The sequence below is a fragment of the Apis mellifera genome, linkage group LG3 (genome assembly GCF_003254395.2).
Source record: "Apis mellifera strain DH4 linkage group LG3, Amel_HAv3.1, whole genome shotgun sequence".
Taxonomy (NCBI): Eukaryota; Metazoa; Arthropoda; class Insecta; order Hymenoptera; family Apidae; genus Apis; species Apis mellifera.
This window is the reverse complement of record NC_037640.1, coordinates 10,171,768-10,192,600: the sequence shown is the minus strand read 5'-3', so window position 1 is coordinate 10,192,600 and position 20,833 is coordinate 10,171,768. Positions and strand designations below refer to the sequence as shown.

General features: G+C 32.5%; 2 protein-coding genes and 1 long non-coding RNA gene across 9 annotated transcripts in view; 1 reads left to right on the top strand and 2 right to left on the bottom strand.

The window, feature by feature from the left end:
- Positions 1 to 19,065, bottom strand: part of LOC551168 (protein sidekick) — a 45,629-nt gene extending 26,564 nt beyond the window's left edge. For 4 of the 6 annotated variants that reach the window (XM_006567953.3, XM_006567955.3, XM_006567954.3 and 1 more), the window contains exon 1: positions 17,964 to 19,065. In XM_006567953.3, the coding sequence (XP_006568016.1) occupies positions 17,964 to 18,081 (118 nt within the window). In that variant the 5' untranslated portion in view covers positions 18,082 to 19,065. The remainder of the gene's footprint in view (positions 1 to 17,963) is intronic. The other 2 variants (XM_006567956.3, XM_623562.5) reach the window with 1 other exon arrangement.
- Positions 1,190 to 15,009, top strand: LOC113218629. 2 transcript variants are annotated; one of them, XR_003304282.1, is made up of 4 exons: positions 1,190 to 1,294; positions 10,772 to 10,863; positions 11,345 to 11,471; positions 13,788 to 15,009. It is a non-coding gene; the product is annotated as an uncharacterized LOC113218629 (long non-coding RNA). The 2 variants fall into 2 exon arrangements; XR_003304281.1 differs by lacking the exon at positions 13,788 to 15,009 and having other exon boundaries at positions 11,345 to 11,606.
- A 528-nt stretch (positions 19,066 to 19,593) lies between the features above and the next one.
- Positions 19,594 to 20,742, bottom strand: LOC551125 (40S ribosomal protein S15Aa). The gene is made up of 4 exons (XM_003251102.4): positions 20,620 to 20,742; positions 20,110 to 20,244; positions 19,813 to 19,978; positions 19,594 to 19,726 (listed from the first exon to the last, which is right to left on the bottom strand). The coding sequence occupies exons 2-4, from the start codon at positions 20,240 to 20,242 to the stop codon at positions 19,633 to 19,635; spliced, it is 393 nt and encodes a 130-aa protein (XP_003251150.1). The 5' UTR covers positions 20,243 to 20,244; positions 20,620 to 20,742; the 3' UTR covers positions 19,594 to 19,632.
- Positions 20,743 to 20,833: the final 91 nt, after the last annotated feature.

Sequence of the window (20,833 nt, the reverse complement as noted above, 5' to 3'; positions counted from 1 at the left end):
AACGTTATAATGACAAAGAATACTACGCGAATACTACAGTTTCAAAGATAAAGATTAACGAAAATTTCATGGCTGAAGTTTTTCTATGAAGTAAACGATAGGTTTCGAATCATCGAAACGATTTTCAAACATAGATCATTTTCTCAAGTACGTACGAAAGGAAAAAAAATTGGACAGCAATTTCCATTTCGAGCAGCGCGAAAATTGCGTTTCTTTCTCGATGCCACTTCTTTTATGCGCGATAAAATGCCATCCAAGGCAATTCCCTTATTCATTAGATTAATTTCATTTCGTACGGTTAATGGAAAAAGAAGGGGCAGTGAACGAGTCCAATTTGGCACACAAACTCGCTCTATGCTCGGTCCATCTTGAGTGTCCTTAACAAGCAAGAAGAACCAGGATGAGTTTTCGTGTAATCGACTCGTTAAATTAAGTTCGGCTAAGCTAGGCTATATTTTCTACAAAGAAACTTTAAACATTATTTTATGTTCCTAGGTAGCTATCAAATTAAACAAGTAACTACGTTTTAATTCTCCATAATGAATGCATATATTCAATATAAATGATTGGCCAATGAATATCCAGACGAAAACGATATAAACGCACAAAGAATGACAATTAACTTTTCCTAGAATGTTAAAAATTTTAATAATATAAAAAATATAATATAAAATTCATTAGAATCTAAAAAATTAGATAGATAAATTATGTATAATATACGTATATACATTCGTAAAAAAGATTTATGTTCGTTAAAAAAGCATAAACGTTTTGTGGCATCGTTAAAAATATTTCATACATCATTTGAAATGTGATTTAGAAGCGTTCAAATACGTTCTTAAAATTATACATCTACAAAAAGAATTATTTATTATTACGCATGCACGGAGAAAGAGAGACACAAGAAGAGATTCCAGAGCGATAGGTTAGGTTAGGTTATGTCTCTGCGTATAGAGTCTACAGACCATCGATGTCGCGATAGCAGTTTCTCTAGCAGTCAGTCCCTATCCCTTCTCCACGATCCTTCCACGACCGTCCTGGGTGTCTCGCCTTTTATTCTTTTTCTTTCCCTCGCTTCTTCTCGACCTCTCTTTCCACATTTTACCTTCGTGAACTTGGCTCACTGCTTCGTCTCGGCCTCCTCTACTCCCTTCTCCGCCGACGGCTCTACCCCCTCCACTACTTTTTCTCTAGTGTCTCGTTCGTTTCTCGGACTCACCGATGGTATGTATGGCTGTACACACGAGCGCGTATTCTACAAATTGTTCGGCCAAGAACGCCGTGGCGATCGTACGTAAGTACTACTACGGAGAGTCCGTTCGCGAGAACGATTTCACGAGACTGTAATTCCTCCGCTTGACGAGACAGGAAATACTTGTCTGACCTGTGTGCAACTAACAATAAGAAAAGGAAAAGTGATCATTAAGGGTTCCGGGAAGACGCTTCTTAACCTATTAACTATTGCTTTACGAAATTTTAGTAAAATTTTAATGAGATTTTAAACGATAAGGAAGATTTCTCTCTTAATGGTTAAGTTTGAGATATCTTGTTACAAAATATAAAAATTCTCTCTGCTCCAAAATTTCTTGGATAGAAGCTGAGTAAATTGTCACAGAGAATTTAACTGAATGGTTTTATTGTAGAGGGTGTTCACAAACTTATACCTGGATTTTTTAAAAGAAATTCGAATCTGTGTAATAGAATATTTCGCCATTGTTACTCGAATCTTAGGACAGCTGCAAGATTCGCCGCATTGTCGATCGAAGAAGAAGTTTCTCTGGCATTTGTCGGAAACTGTTCCATCAAGAATATAAATGCATTTCAAAGATGAAGGGAGAATAAAATTCTCGAATCTTTTAAAATAGACGCGATTTGATTCAGAAACATGAAAATTCATCAGATTGTTAATTTAAAAACCTCTCTCCTAACCAATTCTTCTTCTTCAATTCTTCAATTCTTGTTGTAATAAAAAGTATAAGCAACGAAAGCACGCAACGTTAAAGTTTCCTCCAAAGAAAAGAAAAGAGGAGAGAAATCACGCTTGGTACACACTTCATTGCTCCGTTCACGGCAGGTATTATATTGCGAAGTCAAAAGCGAGTAGCGGAAACACGGTATCGCGGTAAAAGTGGTCGTACTGTATGCGCTGAACGGTAATAACAGCACAAACTGTGGACTAGCGTTACACAATCAATTGTACTCGCGTGGCCAAGTTTACGAAAATAGTTTCAACAATTCGAGTTTCGTTTCGTTCCACGTGTATCGTTACGAATCATAAAAGAAAAACCAGTTTCTCGCCAAGGATTCTGTAATCCTTTCTCTCCAATCGTCATTTAACAATGTATTTTATATATAATTTAAACGTGTATATTTATATATACATATTAAATTTTATTTCGATATCGTTGTATTGTTTGAAATTGAGAATTTGTTGAAAAAAAATTTATAATTAATCGAACAATTTAACTTAATATTTTTATTAATTTATCATCTCAAGTATATTTATATTTGTATCTTACGAATTTCTATTCTATGTAAATATATATATATTTTTCACGATACCAAGTTTTTTTCATCTTCATGTTCTGTTCAACTATTGTGACTAACAACAGTGTAATGCGTGAAAAGTGAAAATAACCAGTGAATGGAGTAGTAAGTACGTTGGCAATGCGTACGCTCAAGGTCTCTATCAGCAGGAAATTCTCGGTTACATGAACCCGACTACGAAAGGACATTAAAAGTGTAACAGTTTCACCGGTTTATTATACCGTGCCAGATAACGAGTCTCGTGTCCAAAAAGATCTATTTAACCTGTTAAGATAACTCGTTCCAATTGAAACTATAAACCGTACAAAACTTAATTAAAAAAAGTAGATTTTGAGGTATTTTTTTGTGAAAGAAAAAAAATATAAAAAAAAGGAATTTACAATTTACTTTTAAATTTTTTTTTTTGTAGAAAAAAGCGATACTTAAAAAAAATATATATACAAAAATAAAGTAAAAACATTAAATTATAAGAATCGTGTGAAAATTTTAGATGTAATTAACCTTCTTACGGTTAATAGCGAAGCTGCATTAATTCTCATAAATGCATATATGAGCGTAAGTTAAGTGCACTTTCGTCCTCACAATAGACGTGCTCCGTAATTCATTACAAATAAAAAGAGCAAAGTACTTGGCGCGAGTGGTGCTTGGCCCTTGAAAAACAGCCAAGGTACAAAATCGCGTTACTTTACACTGTGTTACAGTGACTCGCTTGTTCATATATTATCTAAAAGTTGTTAGCACCTCATTTTTTTATATTTTCTTTCGGGATCTTCAATCTCTCTCCCTTTCTCTCTCTCTCTTTCTCTGTTGTTTTTTCCTCGATATCACGGTTAATAGATTAATTAATTAATTGGTAAAAATTAATAATAATTATAACAGATATTTCTTGATCTTGGATTATTTCTTTTCCACTCCATTGAACGGTTAAATTTCATAATAAAATGTTATATATAAACGATTCGCTACGTCTGATCAACTCGTGTGGAGTAATTTTATAAAATTAGAGAGCTAAACGAAAATTTTGACAAATCTACGATTCAATTATCTATATAAAAATAAAAAGCATCGTTGAACAAGCGCGAAATAAAACACGAAAGATTAGCCAGCGTGAACTCCGTTCACCGAGTCATGAATTTCAGAGCTGTTTAAGACCGTCTTGATAGGCTGGGCTTCGCTCGGTTCAAAGAAGCTTATAGAGCCAGGCTAGTCTCTGAAAGAGATCCCCCTCTCCTCTCCTCTCCACGGTCTCTCCTCTATTCTCCATTGTCCGTCTCTTTTTCGCTCTTTGAACGCTCCGAGAGAGAGTAAGGATCTTTCAATACAGGCGACTCGCGAATCTTGGCGAATGGCGGTCGACAACCTGAGACGAAAGGAAAGAGAGGGGGAAAAAAAAAAAAAAGAAACGCGAAGGAAACGAAAAAAAAGAAAAAATATGGAAAACGAGGCGTGACAGACGCCTTAAAACAATAAACTTGTTCTCCGACGACTGCACACGATGCGTACGAATATCAGATACGAGGGAAAGAAGAAGACAGGTCACGCGTCTCGCCACTTTCGCGCCTCTAAACGTGATTCTGCACTTGTTACAGATCCCCGTGTCATATTGCGGCCGAGTATCGCCGCCCAGCGATGCGATACGGCGCAAAGAATTTATCTCGGATGGAACGCTTCGAGACGCTTTTTCGAGCGTTCAAAAAAAACTTTCTGCTTATGTTGCTTATTCGAAATTTCTTCTCTTTTTTTATCTCTCTATCTTTACGTAATCTTTATATCTTATTGTTTCTCTTTTCTTCGATAAGAAAAAAGAATTGTTTTATTAATTTTGAAATATTCCAAAGACCTCGTGGATGAAATTACAAATGATCGCGCCGTGTGTTGCATCATGAGGATACGTAACAAGTGTAGACGCACCATAATGTATGAGGAATAGAGAGAGGAATTTCATAACGGAACATCGTCCATAGAGAAGGCGCGTAGTACACGGCGTTTTCAAAGCGTTCACTCTTTTATTGCTCTTTTTTTTTTTTTTTTTTCTTGCATTCGGTAGGACCATTTCATAACAAACAACACGTGGACGATAAATTTCTCTATTGGACGAAGGAGAGAGAAAGAGAGAGGGGTTCTCGATACTCCATTGCTGCATCCTTCCTTGAATCGGTATGCAGCGAGGAGAGGCGGATGAACGAATACGATTGGCGTGCTACCAAAAGGTAATTTGATGGAAAAGGAAGGAAAAACGTTTCCTTGGATTCTTTTTTTTCTATTTCTTTTTTCCTCCTATCAGATTTTTTTTTTCTTCTTTTCGATAAAAAATATTGATACAAAAATTGATATGATCTTCGATCTTTGAATTTTAATTTTCTTTAATCATTATAATATATAGTGATAGAAAAACACTAAGTATAATATATAAAAATATATAAGATATTCAAAGTAAAATTTTTTTTTCTTCTTTTCGATGAAAAATATTGATACAAAAATTGATATGATCTTCGATCTTTGAATTTTAATTTTCTTTAATCATTATAATATATAGTGATAGAAAAACACTAAGTATAATATATAAAAATATATAAGATATTCAAAGTAAAATTTTTTTTTCTTCTTTTCGATGAAAAATATTGATACAAAAATTGATATAACCTTCGATCTTTGAATTTTAATTTTCTTTAATCATTATAATATATAATGATAGAAAAACACTAAGTATAATATATAAAAATATATAAGATATTCAAAGTAAAATATTCATTATGATAGATTGAATTAATTCCTAAATAAAAATGAGATGATTATTATTTTGTAACGAAAAATATCGTCAGAGAATTGAATCGTTGATTCAAATTATAAGTTTGAATTTTTCGTGGATCTTTCTAGATCCGATCCATCAAGATGTTCTTTCTCAGTTTAAAAAAAAGAATCTGTATCAATAAATTCTTGGTATCGTTTGAAAGTTTGATTTCTTCGTATCGTGAAGGCTCATCGAGCTCCGGCTATCGAGGGGTCTTGAAAGGATTCCTTTGAATCGAGTCACTGTCCGCGCAGCATACTGAGGGAACCGTTCGCGTCTGGTTTAGTCATTGCTTGGAAATCTACCGAAGAAATCTACTTTTAGGATTTATTTCTAAATTCTGAAACGCACCAACAGATGTCAATTAAATTTTATCTTATTAAAAGTTAAAAAAAAATTCCTTTTTGTTAAAATTCCAAATGCGAATAAATTATAACATTCCAATGATAAATTTAATTCAATTTGATATACATATATATATCTTTTGATAATTCATTGCTAATTACTCTTAAAATAAATAATTTCGATGAATAATTTCGAAAAGAAGAGAAATATAAGTACATAACCTCACACGTTGTCTCATAACTTTTGAAAAATTTCGAAAGAATTTTAATATTGATATTTCTATCATGTATTAATACTCTCTAATCATTAATTTAATTCTTAAATTCCAATGAAGGTGAAAAAAGAAAAGAATGGAAAAAATAGCAACAACACGACGATGTGTTCCTTTCGAAAAAATTCGAAAGAATTTTAATATTGATATTTCTATGATATATTTAATTTAATATAATTTAATTCAATTTAATATATATATTTTTTGATAATTCATTGCTAATTATTCTTAAAATAAATAATTTCGATGAATAATTTCGAAAAAAAGAGAAATGTAAATACATAACCTCAAATGTCTCACGCTGTTGTCTCATAGCCTCTATCATAACTTTCGAAAAATTTGGAAAGAATTTTAATATTGATATTTCTATGATGTATTAATACTCTCTAATCATTAATTTAATTCTTAAATTCCAATGAAGATGAAAAAAAAGAAGAATGGAAAAGATAGCAACAACACGACGATGTGTTCCTTTCGAAAAATTTAGAAAGAATTTTAATATTGATATTTCTATGATGTATTAATACACTCTAATCATTAATTTAATTCTTAAATTCCAATAAAGGTGAAAAAAAAGAAGAATGGAAAAGATAGCCGATTGCAACAGCACGACGATGTTCCTTTCGAAAAATTTCACAAGCGTTCGAAGAAAACTTTCATCGAGGGGGGAAACGAAAGTTTCGAAAAAACGACTCGTCACGATCCGCTGATCGATTCGCGCGTATCGCGAAGCGAGAAATTAAACGAATGCACGCGTAATCCTTGGATTTCTCGTTGGAAACATTTTCATCCTTCGCTTCCTGTTCATTTCCAAGTCAAAGAGACGGAGGGAACTGTGAGATCGGCTAAACCTCAGCCGCGTCGTTCTAGGCCGGCTTTCGTGCAAAGTGATTCCTTTTCGCGAAAAAATAAACCCGATTGGCCGAAATACACGTTTTTACACCTTCCTCTCCTTTCTTTTTCATTTATCAATTTCGAATTCTTATTTATACACCTATTGGAAAAGTATTAAAGAAACGAGGAATACGATGACGCAATTCGAAAAGGTATAAATCAACGAGTATTCTTCGCTTAATGAAACTTTTCATAACAAATTCTATTTATTCGTTTCGAAAGCATTCTTTTTTCACAATTATGTGAAAGTACCATTAAACAATACTATTAAATAATAATGCATTGTAAAAAATACTTTCTCTTTTTTACGTACATAAAAAAGATAAATCGAAAATATACAGAGGAAACATTTTAATTATTTAACGTCTCTTAATAATACTAAACAAAAGAAAGAAGAATCGTTAATCATATATTGACTTCTCGCTCGTCTCATCCAGCCAATACTTAAATTAAACATCTTGAAAAAAATAATCGAAAGAAAAAAAGAAAACAACGGTAGAAATTATTCAAACTAACTCATTTTCCCCGAGAGTTTACGCCTCTCGTTTTACACCTCTCAACGCTCACAAATGAAGCGACGTTGAGTTTTATTGCAAGACTGTAAATAAAAAGGGAAAGAAAAAAACGAGAAATTGCAACCTTTAACTGTACCAGTCCCCGGTTAAATAGTCCTTGATTCCTTCTCGTCTCTATTCCTCCTTCATAAAGAGAGGAGCCGGTCTTCTCAATCGGGTCTCGCAAACCCGGGCTCCACTTACGCGCGTCGATGCGTTCGAAAGCACGCGGGCACACGTGTGCGCCCCTCCCCCCTCCCCTGCCCAGGTTGCCGCGGAGAACAAAACCGAAAAGAAGAAGTGGAAGATGAGAAAGCCTTGCCGGGGGCGGTCAGTGGCCTCTGCACCGGCTACCATGAGACGACAGAACCACCTCCGGTTGCCTCTCTCGGTTCTTTACGCGCTTAGACGGCCCCAACGAGAATAATAATGGGAATTATTATGGCAAACGATGACTGGAAACGGCTGGAAAGAAACTGCAGTGAACTTCTTTTGCAACCCCTTTTGTCGGACAAGATGGGCCGCGACAAGAGAACGGTAAATAGAAGAACGCATGGATTAAGATCGTTCGAATCGATCGATTTTCTCAACATTTTTTGATAATTGAGAATTTTAAGATCTATTGTTAAAAACTTGTTTGTAAGATTGTCGCTTTGGTTAAGAAAAAAGGAGAGAAAGGATTGCGAGTTGTAAACCGACTCGTTGAACGATCTATCTGTCTAATAATCTACCCCTCGCGTGCACGTTTATCGTTAATCAAACGAAAATGTGTTACATCTGGTTGGAAATAGCGGTAACGATATGGGTTTGCAACGAACGCATTGCTTGTTTGCTCAGGTGGCAAAAATCGATCTCTCGAAACTAAAAAATGTAAAAAACTAATTTCCAACTTTTCTTATCTTTTGCATCGTAACATTCGTTTCGAGGCGAACTTTTTCAGTGAACAAACTAGATATAAAGTGGGAGAGATCGTCTCGTTGGACAAAATATCGAAACGATTCAACTTTCGAGATGCAAACGAGCCGAAAACGATTCTGGGACACGCAGAGATTCACTTCCTCCCACGGAAGGCAAACGTTTGTCATTCCGCTCTCTAACTTTTCTCATATCTTCTCGTGTTCCTGGAGAACGCATTCCAATGGGAACTGGAGGTGAGATCTTCCAGCTATTAGCAGTTACAAAAGACTTGTTATTAGTTCCGCAACTCGCTTCCCTCGATTGCATAGCCATCGTTTTCTTTTACGGCTCGTTTGTGATTCGAGCTACGAATTTCAGCGCAAAATTCTTTCTCATCTTCTAAAATAAAAAATCAAAAACAATTACATAATTACATCCGTTGGAAATTTATGAATATATTGGGTTGGCAACTAAGTAATTGCGGATTTTTTTTAGAAAATCAAAGACAATTTTTTCATGGAACTAAATAACTTTATTCCGTAATGTGTTGCCCATTTTGATCAATGACCTTTTGCCATCTTTCAGCCAGCATCATAATCCCACGTTCATGAAACTTGTGGTTTTTATTAGCAAAAAACTGAATCAGGTACGATTTGATATCACCATCGTTATTGAAATTTTTACCATTCAAGGAGTTTTGTAAAGATCGAAACAAAAAGTAATCGGATGGTGCAAGGTCAGAACTATATGGTGGATGTGGCAAAACATCCCAACCAAGCTCCAATAATTTTTGCCGAGTGACCAAAAATGCGTGTGGCCTTGCATCGTCATGATGGAATACAACACCTTTTCGATTTGTCAATTCGGGCCGCTTTTCTTCAACGGCATTGTTTAATTTCGTTAGTTGTTCGATGTAGACAACAGAATTGATCGTTCGGTTGGGTGGTAAGAGTTCAAAATAGACAATTCCTTTGTAATCCCATTAAACTGATAACAAAACCTTCTTTCGACGAATACCAGCTTTTGATGTTGTTCGAGCTGGTTCACGTGGCCTGCTCCACTATCTTTTCCGCTTGATATTGTCGTAAACAACCCATTTTTCATCGCCAGTTATCGGTCGTTTTAAAAATGGATTATTTTCATTATGTTTCTTTAGCAAATCGCAGTTGTTAACGCGTTGCGTTAAACGCTTTTCTTTCAGTTCGCGAGGAACCCATGTATCGAGTTTTCGAACATAGCCAAGTTGTTTTAAACATTTTCAATGCATGTATACGATACATGAAGCTTCTCTGCAATCTCACGAGTTGTACTGTGACGATCCGAATCGATTATCGCTTTGATTAGGTCGTCATCAACTGAAATCCGCAATTACTTAGTTGTACAACCCAATAAATTACAACTTCTTCATTCAGCCAAATCAAATAATCGGCCTCGCATATTCTATGATAAAATTTAACCATTATACAACTATTAATAAAACTATGAAAAGAAACATTCACAGAAAACGAATTTTCAACGACAAATTTAAAAACTTTGTTTAAATCAAATGTATCCGCCATATTTGCTATTCGAGGTTCCCTTAATCATCGCGAAGAAATCGAATTACTAAATTCAGAGAAATCAAAGGAAGAATGAAAAGTGATAAAAACCGAGAATTCCACGCTGAAAGAAGCGAGATCAATAACACTGAACGGCCTCTGGAGCGGGTGCAATCGGAAATTCGATGTTCGGTTTGGAAGGCGAAGGGGAGGAGGAAGGTGTAACGCGGCAAGGGGCGAATTGGGCCGCTGTATACGAAGAAAGATGACGATAATGAAGATGATGCGGCGAAGAAATAAAAAGGAAAAGGAGAGGGGGACATCCGGTGAACGAGCAGAGGCATTCAGACACGTATTCCTCGTGGGGCAACGCTCCTACTATACACGTGGAAAAAGCGCTTGGCGATTTATTCTGAAAGGTTTCTGAAAAGAATAGTTATTCCATTCCAGTCTTTAACAATCGACCGTCAATTTGCAAATAAATCAAGAGCTCGGGGATTTATTTCAAATTGATAAACTATTACAGATCCAATCTTTAATTAGTCTGTCAATTGTATTAATTTAATTTGTAAGTTAATTTATTCGATGAGAATCTTTTATAATTCCTCGTTCGATTTTTTTAAAATGAAATTTTAAAATTTTCGACCCTTTCGAGATTTCCTCGATGAAATGAGTATTTTTGTATTTTGTGAACGAGATAGGCATCCGGTGGTCCCATTTCGTTTACCTGGCATTTCAAAACTGATATCTCGTCTATGTAAAGCGACTTGAATAGCGTTTCGTTTAAAATGGAAGAAGAAAAAAAGAAAAAGTCTATAAAAATAATTTTCTGAAAAAATGAAAACCTTTCGCTGATAAATAAATCGAAACTGTTCCTTTTCACGCGTCTATCGAAATTATTACGATAAAAACGTACGTTCAATATGATTTACAGAGCGTGAAATTATTTAACGATAGGATACGGGGGAACAGTTGGCGCAATGGGGAGATACCGGGGCTGAAGAGTGCAATTGTCGCGTAACAAACGTAAGTCGATAGATAACGGCAATTTATCTATTACAATACGTGACTTCACTTTCTCCGACTGTCCGTGCTCAATTGGTGAATGAAAATTGATAGATCTTATTCTTGACGATGTCTTGACGATGCTTGCGTATTTCTCAAATTATTCTTCTTGAAATTTTCGAAAATCGACATTCTGTCTTACCTGAGTTGGAAAAAGGTGAAAGGCTATTGTTTACGAGTTTCCAGTGTTAGTTAAGCAAGGTCAATTTTTCTGAAAATTTCCTGAAGCAGCTGTTATAAAAAAAAAAGGTACACGGTCATAAATATTACAAAAATTGACAAAAATTGATATTTACTGTTGCAGTCAATCTTTCACCAATATTAAAAAAATGGATAAAAACATTCGATAAAATTTCAAGAAAAACAAATTGAAGTCGAAGAATGAATGAATATAATTAAGCCATATATATATATATAGTTAAAAGTGAAATATTAATTTTAGAATTAGTTCGTAGCCATCGCTACCTGGATGCAAGGGGGAAAGGGCAGATACCTGGCGAAGAACCTGGTATAGAAAATGGTAGAGTGGAACGGGGGCCAATACACGATGGACGGAGCTCGAGGACCAGGTAAAGGCCCTTGTTCTCCATTGTGCCACGGTTTAAGCTGACGCTAGTGATAGATACCTTTCTTGGCATTATGCGCTATACCCTATACCATCAAGCGGTTACCTCTTACACGATACCTGTTCTTCATCTTTTTTTTTTTTTTTTGATCCAAAAGATTAATAATAGAGAATTAATATAAAATGTATGAATATCGAGAGATATTCAAATTTTCAATCTCCATTCTTTCCAAAGATCGTTCTCAATTTAATTCTTCTAAACGATCTCTTCCGTCCTTTTTAAAAATTTTTAATTATAAAGTGATTTATATCAACTAATCGTAAAGACATTGGAATCTTGTATTCTACCTTTATTATCTGGAATATTAAATTCATCAATAAGATTGATTATTCGGATAGAGTCAAGATCTCCAGAAAGAGAAATCGAATATTACAATTTTTAATGAAAATTCGAATTCATTCCGAATGACCTGGCATCGATCTTGAAACATGATCGAGAAATCCCCTCTTCCTCGATCGAACCCGATACCCGCCACATTCACGTAATCATCCAACCATGCTCTTTCTCCGTAACGTAACGATAATAATTTAATCATCATCGCCCTTTCCACGGATAAACGACGACGAGCGAGTCTCGTAACTTCGCTCTCGTATCGTCGATCGCGGGTGGATCGTTTGCATTGCGAAAGCAGGAAGTCATTACCGGGCAGTGGCTTCGCGGGACGAGCGTTTTCAGAGCGGAGTATGTAGATCGTTTGATACGGGGGGGGGGGCTCTGTGCGAAAATAGTAATTACTGTCGCAACGTTGATGGCGTTTTTTATCCTTCTACGATTGTTCTCCCCTTCTCTCGTTAAAATTTCCTTCTTCCTTTTCTTCTTTTTTAAAATTCGTAAAGAAATTATTCTATTTTAATTTCGCGATAATATATTGGATTGGTAACTAAGTAATTGTGGATTTCACTCATAGATGGCTTCAGTTGAATTTTTAGGTTTGCTGGCGTAGTCCAAATGTAAAACATATTTTGTTATTTGATAGTTGGCAATTCAGCTGTCGATCGGTAAAAAAAGTTTTTTGATCGGTTGCGTAGTTTTCGTTGAAAAATGGAAAATCAAAAGGAACATTATCGTCATATTTTGCTTTTTTATTTTCGCAAGCTCGCAAAAAGTTACGTGCTATTTATGGCGACGAAGCCTTAAAAGAACGGCAGTGTCAAAATTGGTTTGACAAATTTCGTTCTGGTGATTTTTCACTCAAAGAAAAACGCTCTGGTCGTCCAGTTGAAGTTGATGACGATCTAATCAAAGGAATAATCGATTCGGATCGTCACAGTACAACTCGTGAGATTGCAGAGAAGCTTCATGTATCGCATATATTGAAAACCGCTTAAAACAACTTGGCTATGTTCGAAAACTCGATACATGGGTTCCTCGCGAACTGAAAGAAAAGCATTTAACGCGACGCGTTAACAGCTGCGATTTGCTAAAGAAACGTAATGAAAATGATCCATTTTTAAAACGACTGATAACTGGCGATGAAAAATGGGTTGTTTGCAACAATATCAAGCGGAAAAGATGGTGGAGCAGGCCACGTGAACCAGCTCGAACAACATCAAAAGCTGGTATTCATCGAAAGAAGGTTTTGTTATCAGTTTGGTGGGATTACAAAGGAATTGTCTATTTTGAACTCTTACCACCCAACCGAACGATCAATTCTGTTGTCTACATCGAACAACTAACGAAATTAAACAATGCGGTTGAAGAAAAGCGGCCCGAATTGACAAATCGAAAAGGTGTTGTATTCCATCGTGACGATGCAAGGCCACACGCATCTTTGGTCACTCGGCAAAAATTATTGGAGCTTGGTTGGGATGTTTTGCCACATCCACCATATAGTCCTGACCTTGCACCATCTGATTACTTTTTCTTTCGATCTTTACAAAACTCCTTGAATGGTAAAAATTTCAATAACGATGATGATATCAAATCGTACCTGATTCAGTTTTTTCCTAATAAAAACCACAAGTTTCATGAACGTGGGATTATGATGCTGGCTGAAAGATGGCAAAAGGTCATTGATCAAAATGGGCAACATTACAGAATAAAGTTATTTAGTTCCATGAAAAAAATTGTCTTTGATTTTCTAAAAAAAATCCGCAATTACTTAGTTGCCAACCCAATTGGCAAAAATTGTTACGAGTTTGAAATTATTGAAATTTTAATCGAAATAGATTGATTTCCTCGTTGATGATATTGAAAAAAAAAAAAAATTATAAGCATGGTATTGATATGTTGACGCTTGCTTTTAATTTTAATGAACAGGTACTCTCTCGGGAGACGAGAAACTTTACAATCGACTATCTAAAAATACACTCTTTCATCGGGAGATGATAAAAATTAACGGACAGAGTTTTCATTCCTTCAAACTCTTCGTACAAGTTTTATAACGCTTCTTTCGCGTTTAAAGGATTGTTGAACACGAATTACCAGCTGCGCCGTTTAAACCTGCGACGCTCTGTCTTCTTGCCTCGTATATTTCTTTTCCCCCAACCTAACGTTCACCCATTTACCTTTACACCAGAATGCGCCTCATATATGCCCTTCGCTGCACCACGATGACCGTCGACCCGGAAACTCGACAACTCTCGTCCTCCCTGCGACGCGAGATGCATGCCAATTTTCTGTACATACGTGTTTCTATACACGCAGGGAAATCCGGCGAGATGCGCTTTTTAATCGCGAGATATCGCCCGTTGTTTCGTCACGTCGAGTTCGTCGGTGAACAGGGTGTGCACAATGCTTTTGGTCTTTCGCAGAGAATTGTTTAGACATTGATGGTTGAAAAATTTCACTCAGCGTATATTAATATCTCTTCGCGTGTCCTGTTTGTGTATATTTATATAGAAGAAATTGAAGTTGTAAGCGATGGAAAAAAATTTTAATCGATCTTCGAGCAAAGTAATTGGATGACCTCGATCGATCGAATATTGAAATTGATAATTTTTTGTGTTAAATCGTTGGAAAGTGTTGAAAGTTGAAAGTTAATATGTAAGAATGATAGTGTGGATGATTTGTATCATTGAAGAAATATGTGTGAAAGAAGAGAAGACACGAATGGAAGGAACGAATAAATCGTTACGGGAATGAATAACATATATTGTTAATATTAATAGCGGTATGTTTTAAGCAACATCGATAAAAGAATTGGTAAATATTTGAGGGAATACTACACCATTGTTCCAACTTGCAATTTATTGATTTATACATTTTAATTCTTTTCTTCTTTTTTGCATACTTTTGTATCGTTTGCGATATCGTTTCTAGATTTATTTCCTTATCTCTTCTTATCGACAATCGTAACGTATCATAATGATCTCGAAGGAAAGGGAAAATTTAATCGATGATCGGTTGTTCTCGTTATATGAAACTGTGTATATTACAGAAATGAAATCTGTGTTATATAATATTCTATTTTATTTTATCTTTTTTTTTATCGATATTCAATTTTCACTTTGATCATAATTTCACTTACGCTCATATAGTTTCATAGAATTCTGTATCATATTTAATTCTTTTATTATACGTGATTTTCAATCCTCATTAATTTAATTGTATATTTAAATTAATATTAATTTTTTATTCGAAATTTTAAAGTTATAAATGAATTTTTTATTATTAAAAAATTTGAACGAATCCTGAATCACTTGTAACGCTGTACACTCAATTAAAATGGTATACGGATACACGCGTTTTAATATTAATTATCGGCGATAGAATGATACACAAGGAACGTATAAACGCGAACCGAATGCATAAGTCACTCAGGTATGCCTCTACGTTACTCACGGCAGATAATAATAGATTTACTTTCTCACCGAATCGAAGAGAATGCAGAAAAAAAACGTACAAATCGTTGAAAAGATTATAGAGAAGAAATAAGGTACAATTTGTTCGTAAAAATGAGTATTTCAACACTATGTACAATATTGTATATAAGTTGAAAGTTGTACCAATGAAAAATCTTTATGTATCTTATAAAATATTATTTTTCTTAAAATAAATCATATTAACTTATTAATATATAAAGTAATACTTGCAGTAAAATTATATAAAATTTTATTTTAATACAAATATACAAAGACTATTCTATATGTGATTTAGCCTAATAAAATCATTTCTGATAAAAATTTTAAAATTATAAAAATTATTTAGTTTAATAATTTAGCGATTTGTTTGTTTCAAATTTGTAAAATTTATATTCAATTCAAAAATCATAGTTAATTTAATTCAAAAATTTCATTATTTAAAAATCACTTGATATAATGTATTGACGTTAATCTAATGTACCAATGAAAAATTTTTATGAATCTTATAAAATATTATTTTTCTTAAAATAAATCATATTAACATATAAAGTAATACTTGCAGTAAAATTATATAAAATTTTATTTTAATACAAATGTACAAAAACTATTCTACATATGATTTAGTTTAATAAAATCATTTCTAATAAAAATTATTTAATCTAATAATTTAGAGAGTTGTTTGTTTCAAATTTGTAAAATTTAAACTTAATTCATCTTTCAATTCAAAAATCATAGTTAATTTAATTCAAAAATTTCATTATTTAAAAATCACTCGATATAATGCATTGACGTTAATCTAATATTCATTTCAGGCACTTGTCGATTCGTGGAAATTTTTCATCGGTTTTTTTGAATCACCATATATAAGAAAGGGGGAAAAAATTATAAAAATTTATAAAAATCCGACTCTTTTATAAGTGAAGATATAGAAACCATCCTAATTGAGATTTATTACGACGTTAATCCGGCCAATTGTGCGAACGAAGTTAAACCGTTGACCTCTTGGTTGACGATCCGAAAGGATACACGGAGCACGTGCCGCTTCAACCATATAAATAAATAATGTCGCCTCCATGTTATAATAGAAAAATCTGCACCAATTTCTCGCCCATTTAAATATTTACTTTGCTGCAAAACGCACTCTTTTTTTTTTCGAATTTTTTTTATGAAGTTTATAATCTTCCTAACATTTGGCGTATATTCAGCAATTTTTTTAAAAATATTTTTGACAAATATAAAAAAATAATTAAAATTAGTAATAAATATCACATATCTTTCAAGATTAAAAAATTCGATAATTATAAATAATTGAATGAATTAAAATCATAATATGTAATTGATAAAAGTTATCGATTCAAAATTTATTTAAATAGTCTGTGAAATAGTCGCATGCGATTCGCAGCAAAAAGAAAACGTTCGCGATCATAGCTCATAGCATAAATCTGTGGTGGCATTTGGCGGTTGTTCTAAAGCAACTTATGGCCCATTAACGTGAACCCACTTAGTAACGTTACGCGTACAATCTGCCCTTGATACTATTCGTAATGAAGCGCATTATGGCACAGTTAGAAACGGGTATCCATCGATATCATCGCAATAATTCACATAACCGCGTGATTAACCCCATAATTAGTAGAAACTTTACAACATATCGAGTCATTTAAACGCTTCAAAGTTTCTTTGAGAAATCTAAAATCTTAATTTAATCTATAGTACGAAAAATAATTCGATATCAGATATTGATATCGTTTTAAAATTTATTCTTTTTATAAAATCGTTTGAATTTTTATTATTTAAATTACAATTAATAATAGTTTATGAACTTTTGTTATTCGATGTTGAAAATTCGAATAATTCAAAATAATTTGTGATATATCGAATAATTAAAATTTCAGGCATTTTCATTTTCCGTTTTTGAGAAATAGTTGCTCAATTATCGCTTGTGTCTCTCACGTACGTAAAAGTAATTTGAAGGATCATTGTTTCATTTCTACTCAGCAATGTTAAATCGCTAGGAATTAGGTTTGACCTATATTAGGAAAACTTTTTGTCATCTTGCGTTCACATCGTTGTTACAAATATTGTAACAGCAAGCGTATATCCTGTTTTTGTGCCAGTTTCATAACAAAGCGAATACCGTTTGCACGCGTAATAACGATACCAATTACCAGTAAAGAGTTTAAAAAATAGTTGTTATAAATTACTTGTCGTTCAAAAATTCTGAACTAAATTGTCTCTCATATTGCGTTCGATTCAACCATATTTAATCCGAAAATTAGAAATTATATATGTAACATTTAATATATAAAATTAATATTCTATAATAATAAAATATTCCTTATTTCCATGTATGATTATATATTAATTAATTATATATAGATAATCTATATATATAAATATAATTTTATATTTATAAATATTTAAAAACATTTTCGATTTTTATTTAAAAAAAAAATAAAAAGAAACAAAAATTGTTATATTATTTAAAAAACTAAAAAAACTAAAAAATTTTTTAAATAAAAAAACTATATAAAAAACGCGAAGAATATGAAAAAAAATACGAAGGAAAACGTTAACGGAAAAAAAATTGAAAAATATAGAAAGCAAGATGAAAATGGGCGCGAAAACTCACCAGTGGCGCAGGCGCTTCCAGCGATCCAAATGAAATAGACAGCGGCAAACAAAATCCGCGTCCTCGTACTTAGGAAGGTCGACAAGTCCGCCACAACATTTCTCCACAGCATCTCCATGTTACTTGGTAAATTCTTTACCACTCTTACCACTTGCACTTTTATACACTTCACTCTATATGAGCGTCATACAATTACACGATCAAGTTACGAAAACGAATACCAATTCCTATATGATCTCCGCATTTTCGAATTCACGTGCAAATTTAGCCTCAATTTTTTTTTAATAGGCGTAGCGAAAGAGCATTACGACGTACACCTGTGAGACAACATTCCTTTTAGTTGCATTCGTAGTCCCTCCTTTCGAAAAATCGACGATCTCGAAACATTCGTATCGTTTTCCATTCAACTTTCTGATATAACAATCAATATTTTTTTTTTTGCTTTTAAATTAACGAGTCAAATATGTAAATTTTCTCGTTAAATATAACATTAAGTGTCATTGAATGCTTTCTTGCGGTTCATTGTCGGATTCCGCATCTTTATTCGAAAATATACACGTAAAACATATCGAAATTCGTAGAATTACAAACAAATTATTATAATTATTGTCGAACAAAGTAAATCGATAAATAAAATCACGATTACGAGAAGTATTGTAACAACAAGCACAAAAATTTAAATTTTTCTAAGAATTGAACAATGCATAGATCATCGAACTGTAAACATGTATGTATATTCTAAATATTGAAATCCAAATGTCAACATATTTAATTTCATATTTCTCATTAACACTTATCTTTTTTTATAATTGCATTCTACAAAAAAACTATAGTTTTAATGCATTCTTTCGGACGGCTGTTCCTTCAGGTAAGTCTCAGGTAACGCGGCACAAAACGGTTACATTCACCTGGTAACACCTGGCAACACCGTTAAATTTATTCGAAATTCTCTTAAATGTTTTTTATATAAATAAAAAGCACTATCAGAAAACTTTTTTTACGAAATTTTAACGAAAAATAAAAACTTGTATGACGCGACGCATGATGCGATCTGTCCGTGAGTTTCGTTCGAATTACAAAGTTTTGTTGACTGACCGTCATCGGCTGCGTTCACAGGAGGTGTAAAGTTGAATCGAATCACGCGCATGCTCGAACTGCCTTAGTGGCATTCAACCAGTCAACGAAAAGATGTAACAACCAATCAGAAATCTTCTGTAAGTTAAATATATTAGTGATATTCCCTATAGTTATGCAACAATTCATTTTTAAATAAAAAATATTTTGTTTAAAACTTATTATTGATAAATTATTAATACATATCTATATCTTTGTTAAGATAAATAATTAAAATATAAATATAAATATAAAATTTGTTTCTATATTTTATTATATTATATTATATTACTTTATATTTTTATTATATCGTAATACGTACAAAATATAAAATATTTGTTATAAACATGAAATTTTTTTATATTTATTTTCATTCAGATAATAAAACGGATAATAAAAAAATTATTATATTAAATTTTATTATATAAATTTTAATATAAAATATATTGAACAATTATTCAAAAATAATTGAAATAAAAATCAGATATATAGGTATTTTTAGTAAATGCAAAGAAAATATTTGATATTAAGAAGTTTTTATTGAATTAAATAAGCATTAAAAGAAAAATCCAAGTATTTTTCCTCCAAGATGTTTTCTTCTAGCCTCTTCATGATCCATAATTCCTCCACTTGTAGTTAAGACAACATATCTAAAAAATATATATAAATTATATTAGATAAAAATACAATTATTTATTATAATATAATATATAATATAACACTAAGTTTTGTATACCCAAATTGTCGAGATGGCAATAAATTATTAGTCCATTTTTCAATGTCATTAATTGGAACATCAAATCTAGGAGAAATTACACCACATTTATTTAACCTTCCACTAAGATTTACTACAACTTTACCACTGCGGTGATCATCAACGATTTCAAATTCTCCAATATATCCTAAATATTAAAAATAATATAATAAAAAAAATTCATATTATAATAATTATATGTATTTGAAATAAGCATTCATATGAGGAAATTATTTTAATGTTTCATAAATAAAAAAATATTTATATATAATTTCTTACCTTTCCTCATCATTACAGTTAAAAATTTAATGATTACTTTTGAACAAGGCCTCAATAGTACTTGTCTTTTTCCACGTTTTTCAGCATTGTTAATGGATTTGAGGGCATCACTGAGAACATTCATACGCACCATAGCTAAAAAGAAATGTATTTTAATTACAAAAATATTTTAAAAACCTATATTGATTATGTTCTGAATATCCGAAATGTCATAGGACAACATAACCTATAATATGAATAAAATAAATTTAAACAAATAACTTTTACCTTTTTATAAACTAATATGCTTGAATAAGATATTAATTAATTTTATAAATACGATTTAAGTATTATAAACAAAACAATAACAATGAAAAATATACTATTACTATTCCACTATAGTATAAATATTCTATATATTTTTGAATAATATATTTAGAATAAAATATTATTATAAATTACTAAGTTATTAAAATTAAAGACTAATTTCTAACTTATTTATATTAGATGAAGTTAAAAAACTAAGATTACCTGCGATTTATAATTTTGTTTATCACAGCAATGTACACGTTTGTTTAACCGACTGAAAAAAGAAGTTTCAACGCAGAGTTACCACATTAATCACCTAAATTTGCTTGCAACCTATTGGTTGAAATTCTGGGAATAAATAATAGTTCTGTAATTTTTAATAATTGCTATTTATTTTATAAGTATTAATAACAATATATATATAATTTAAAATGTT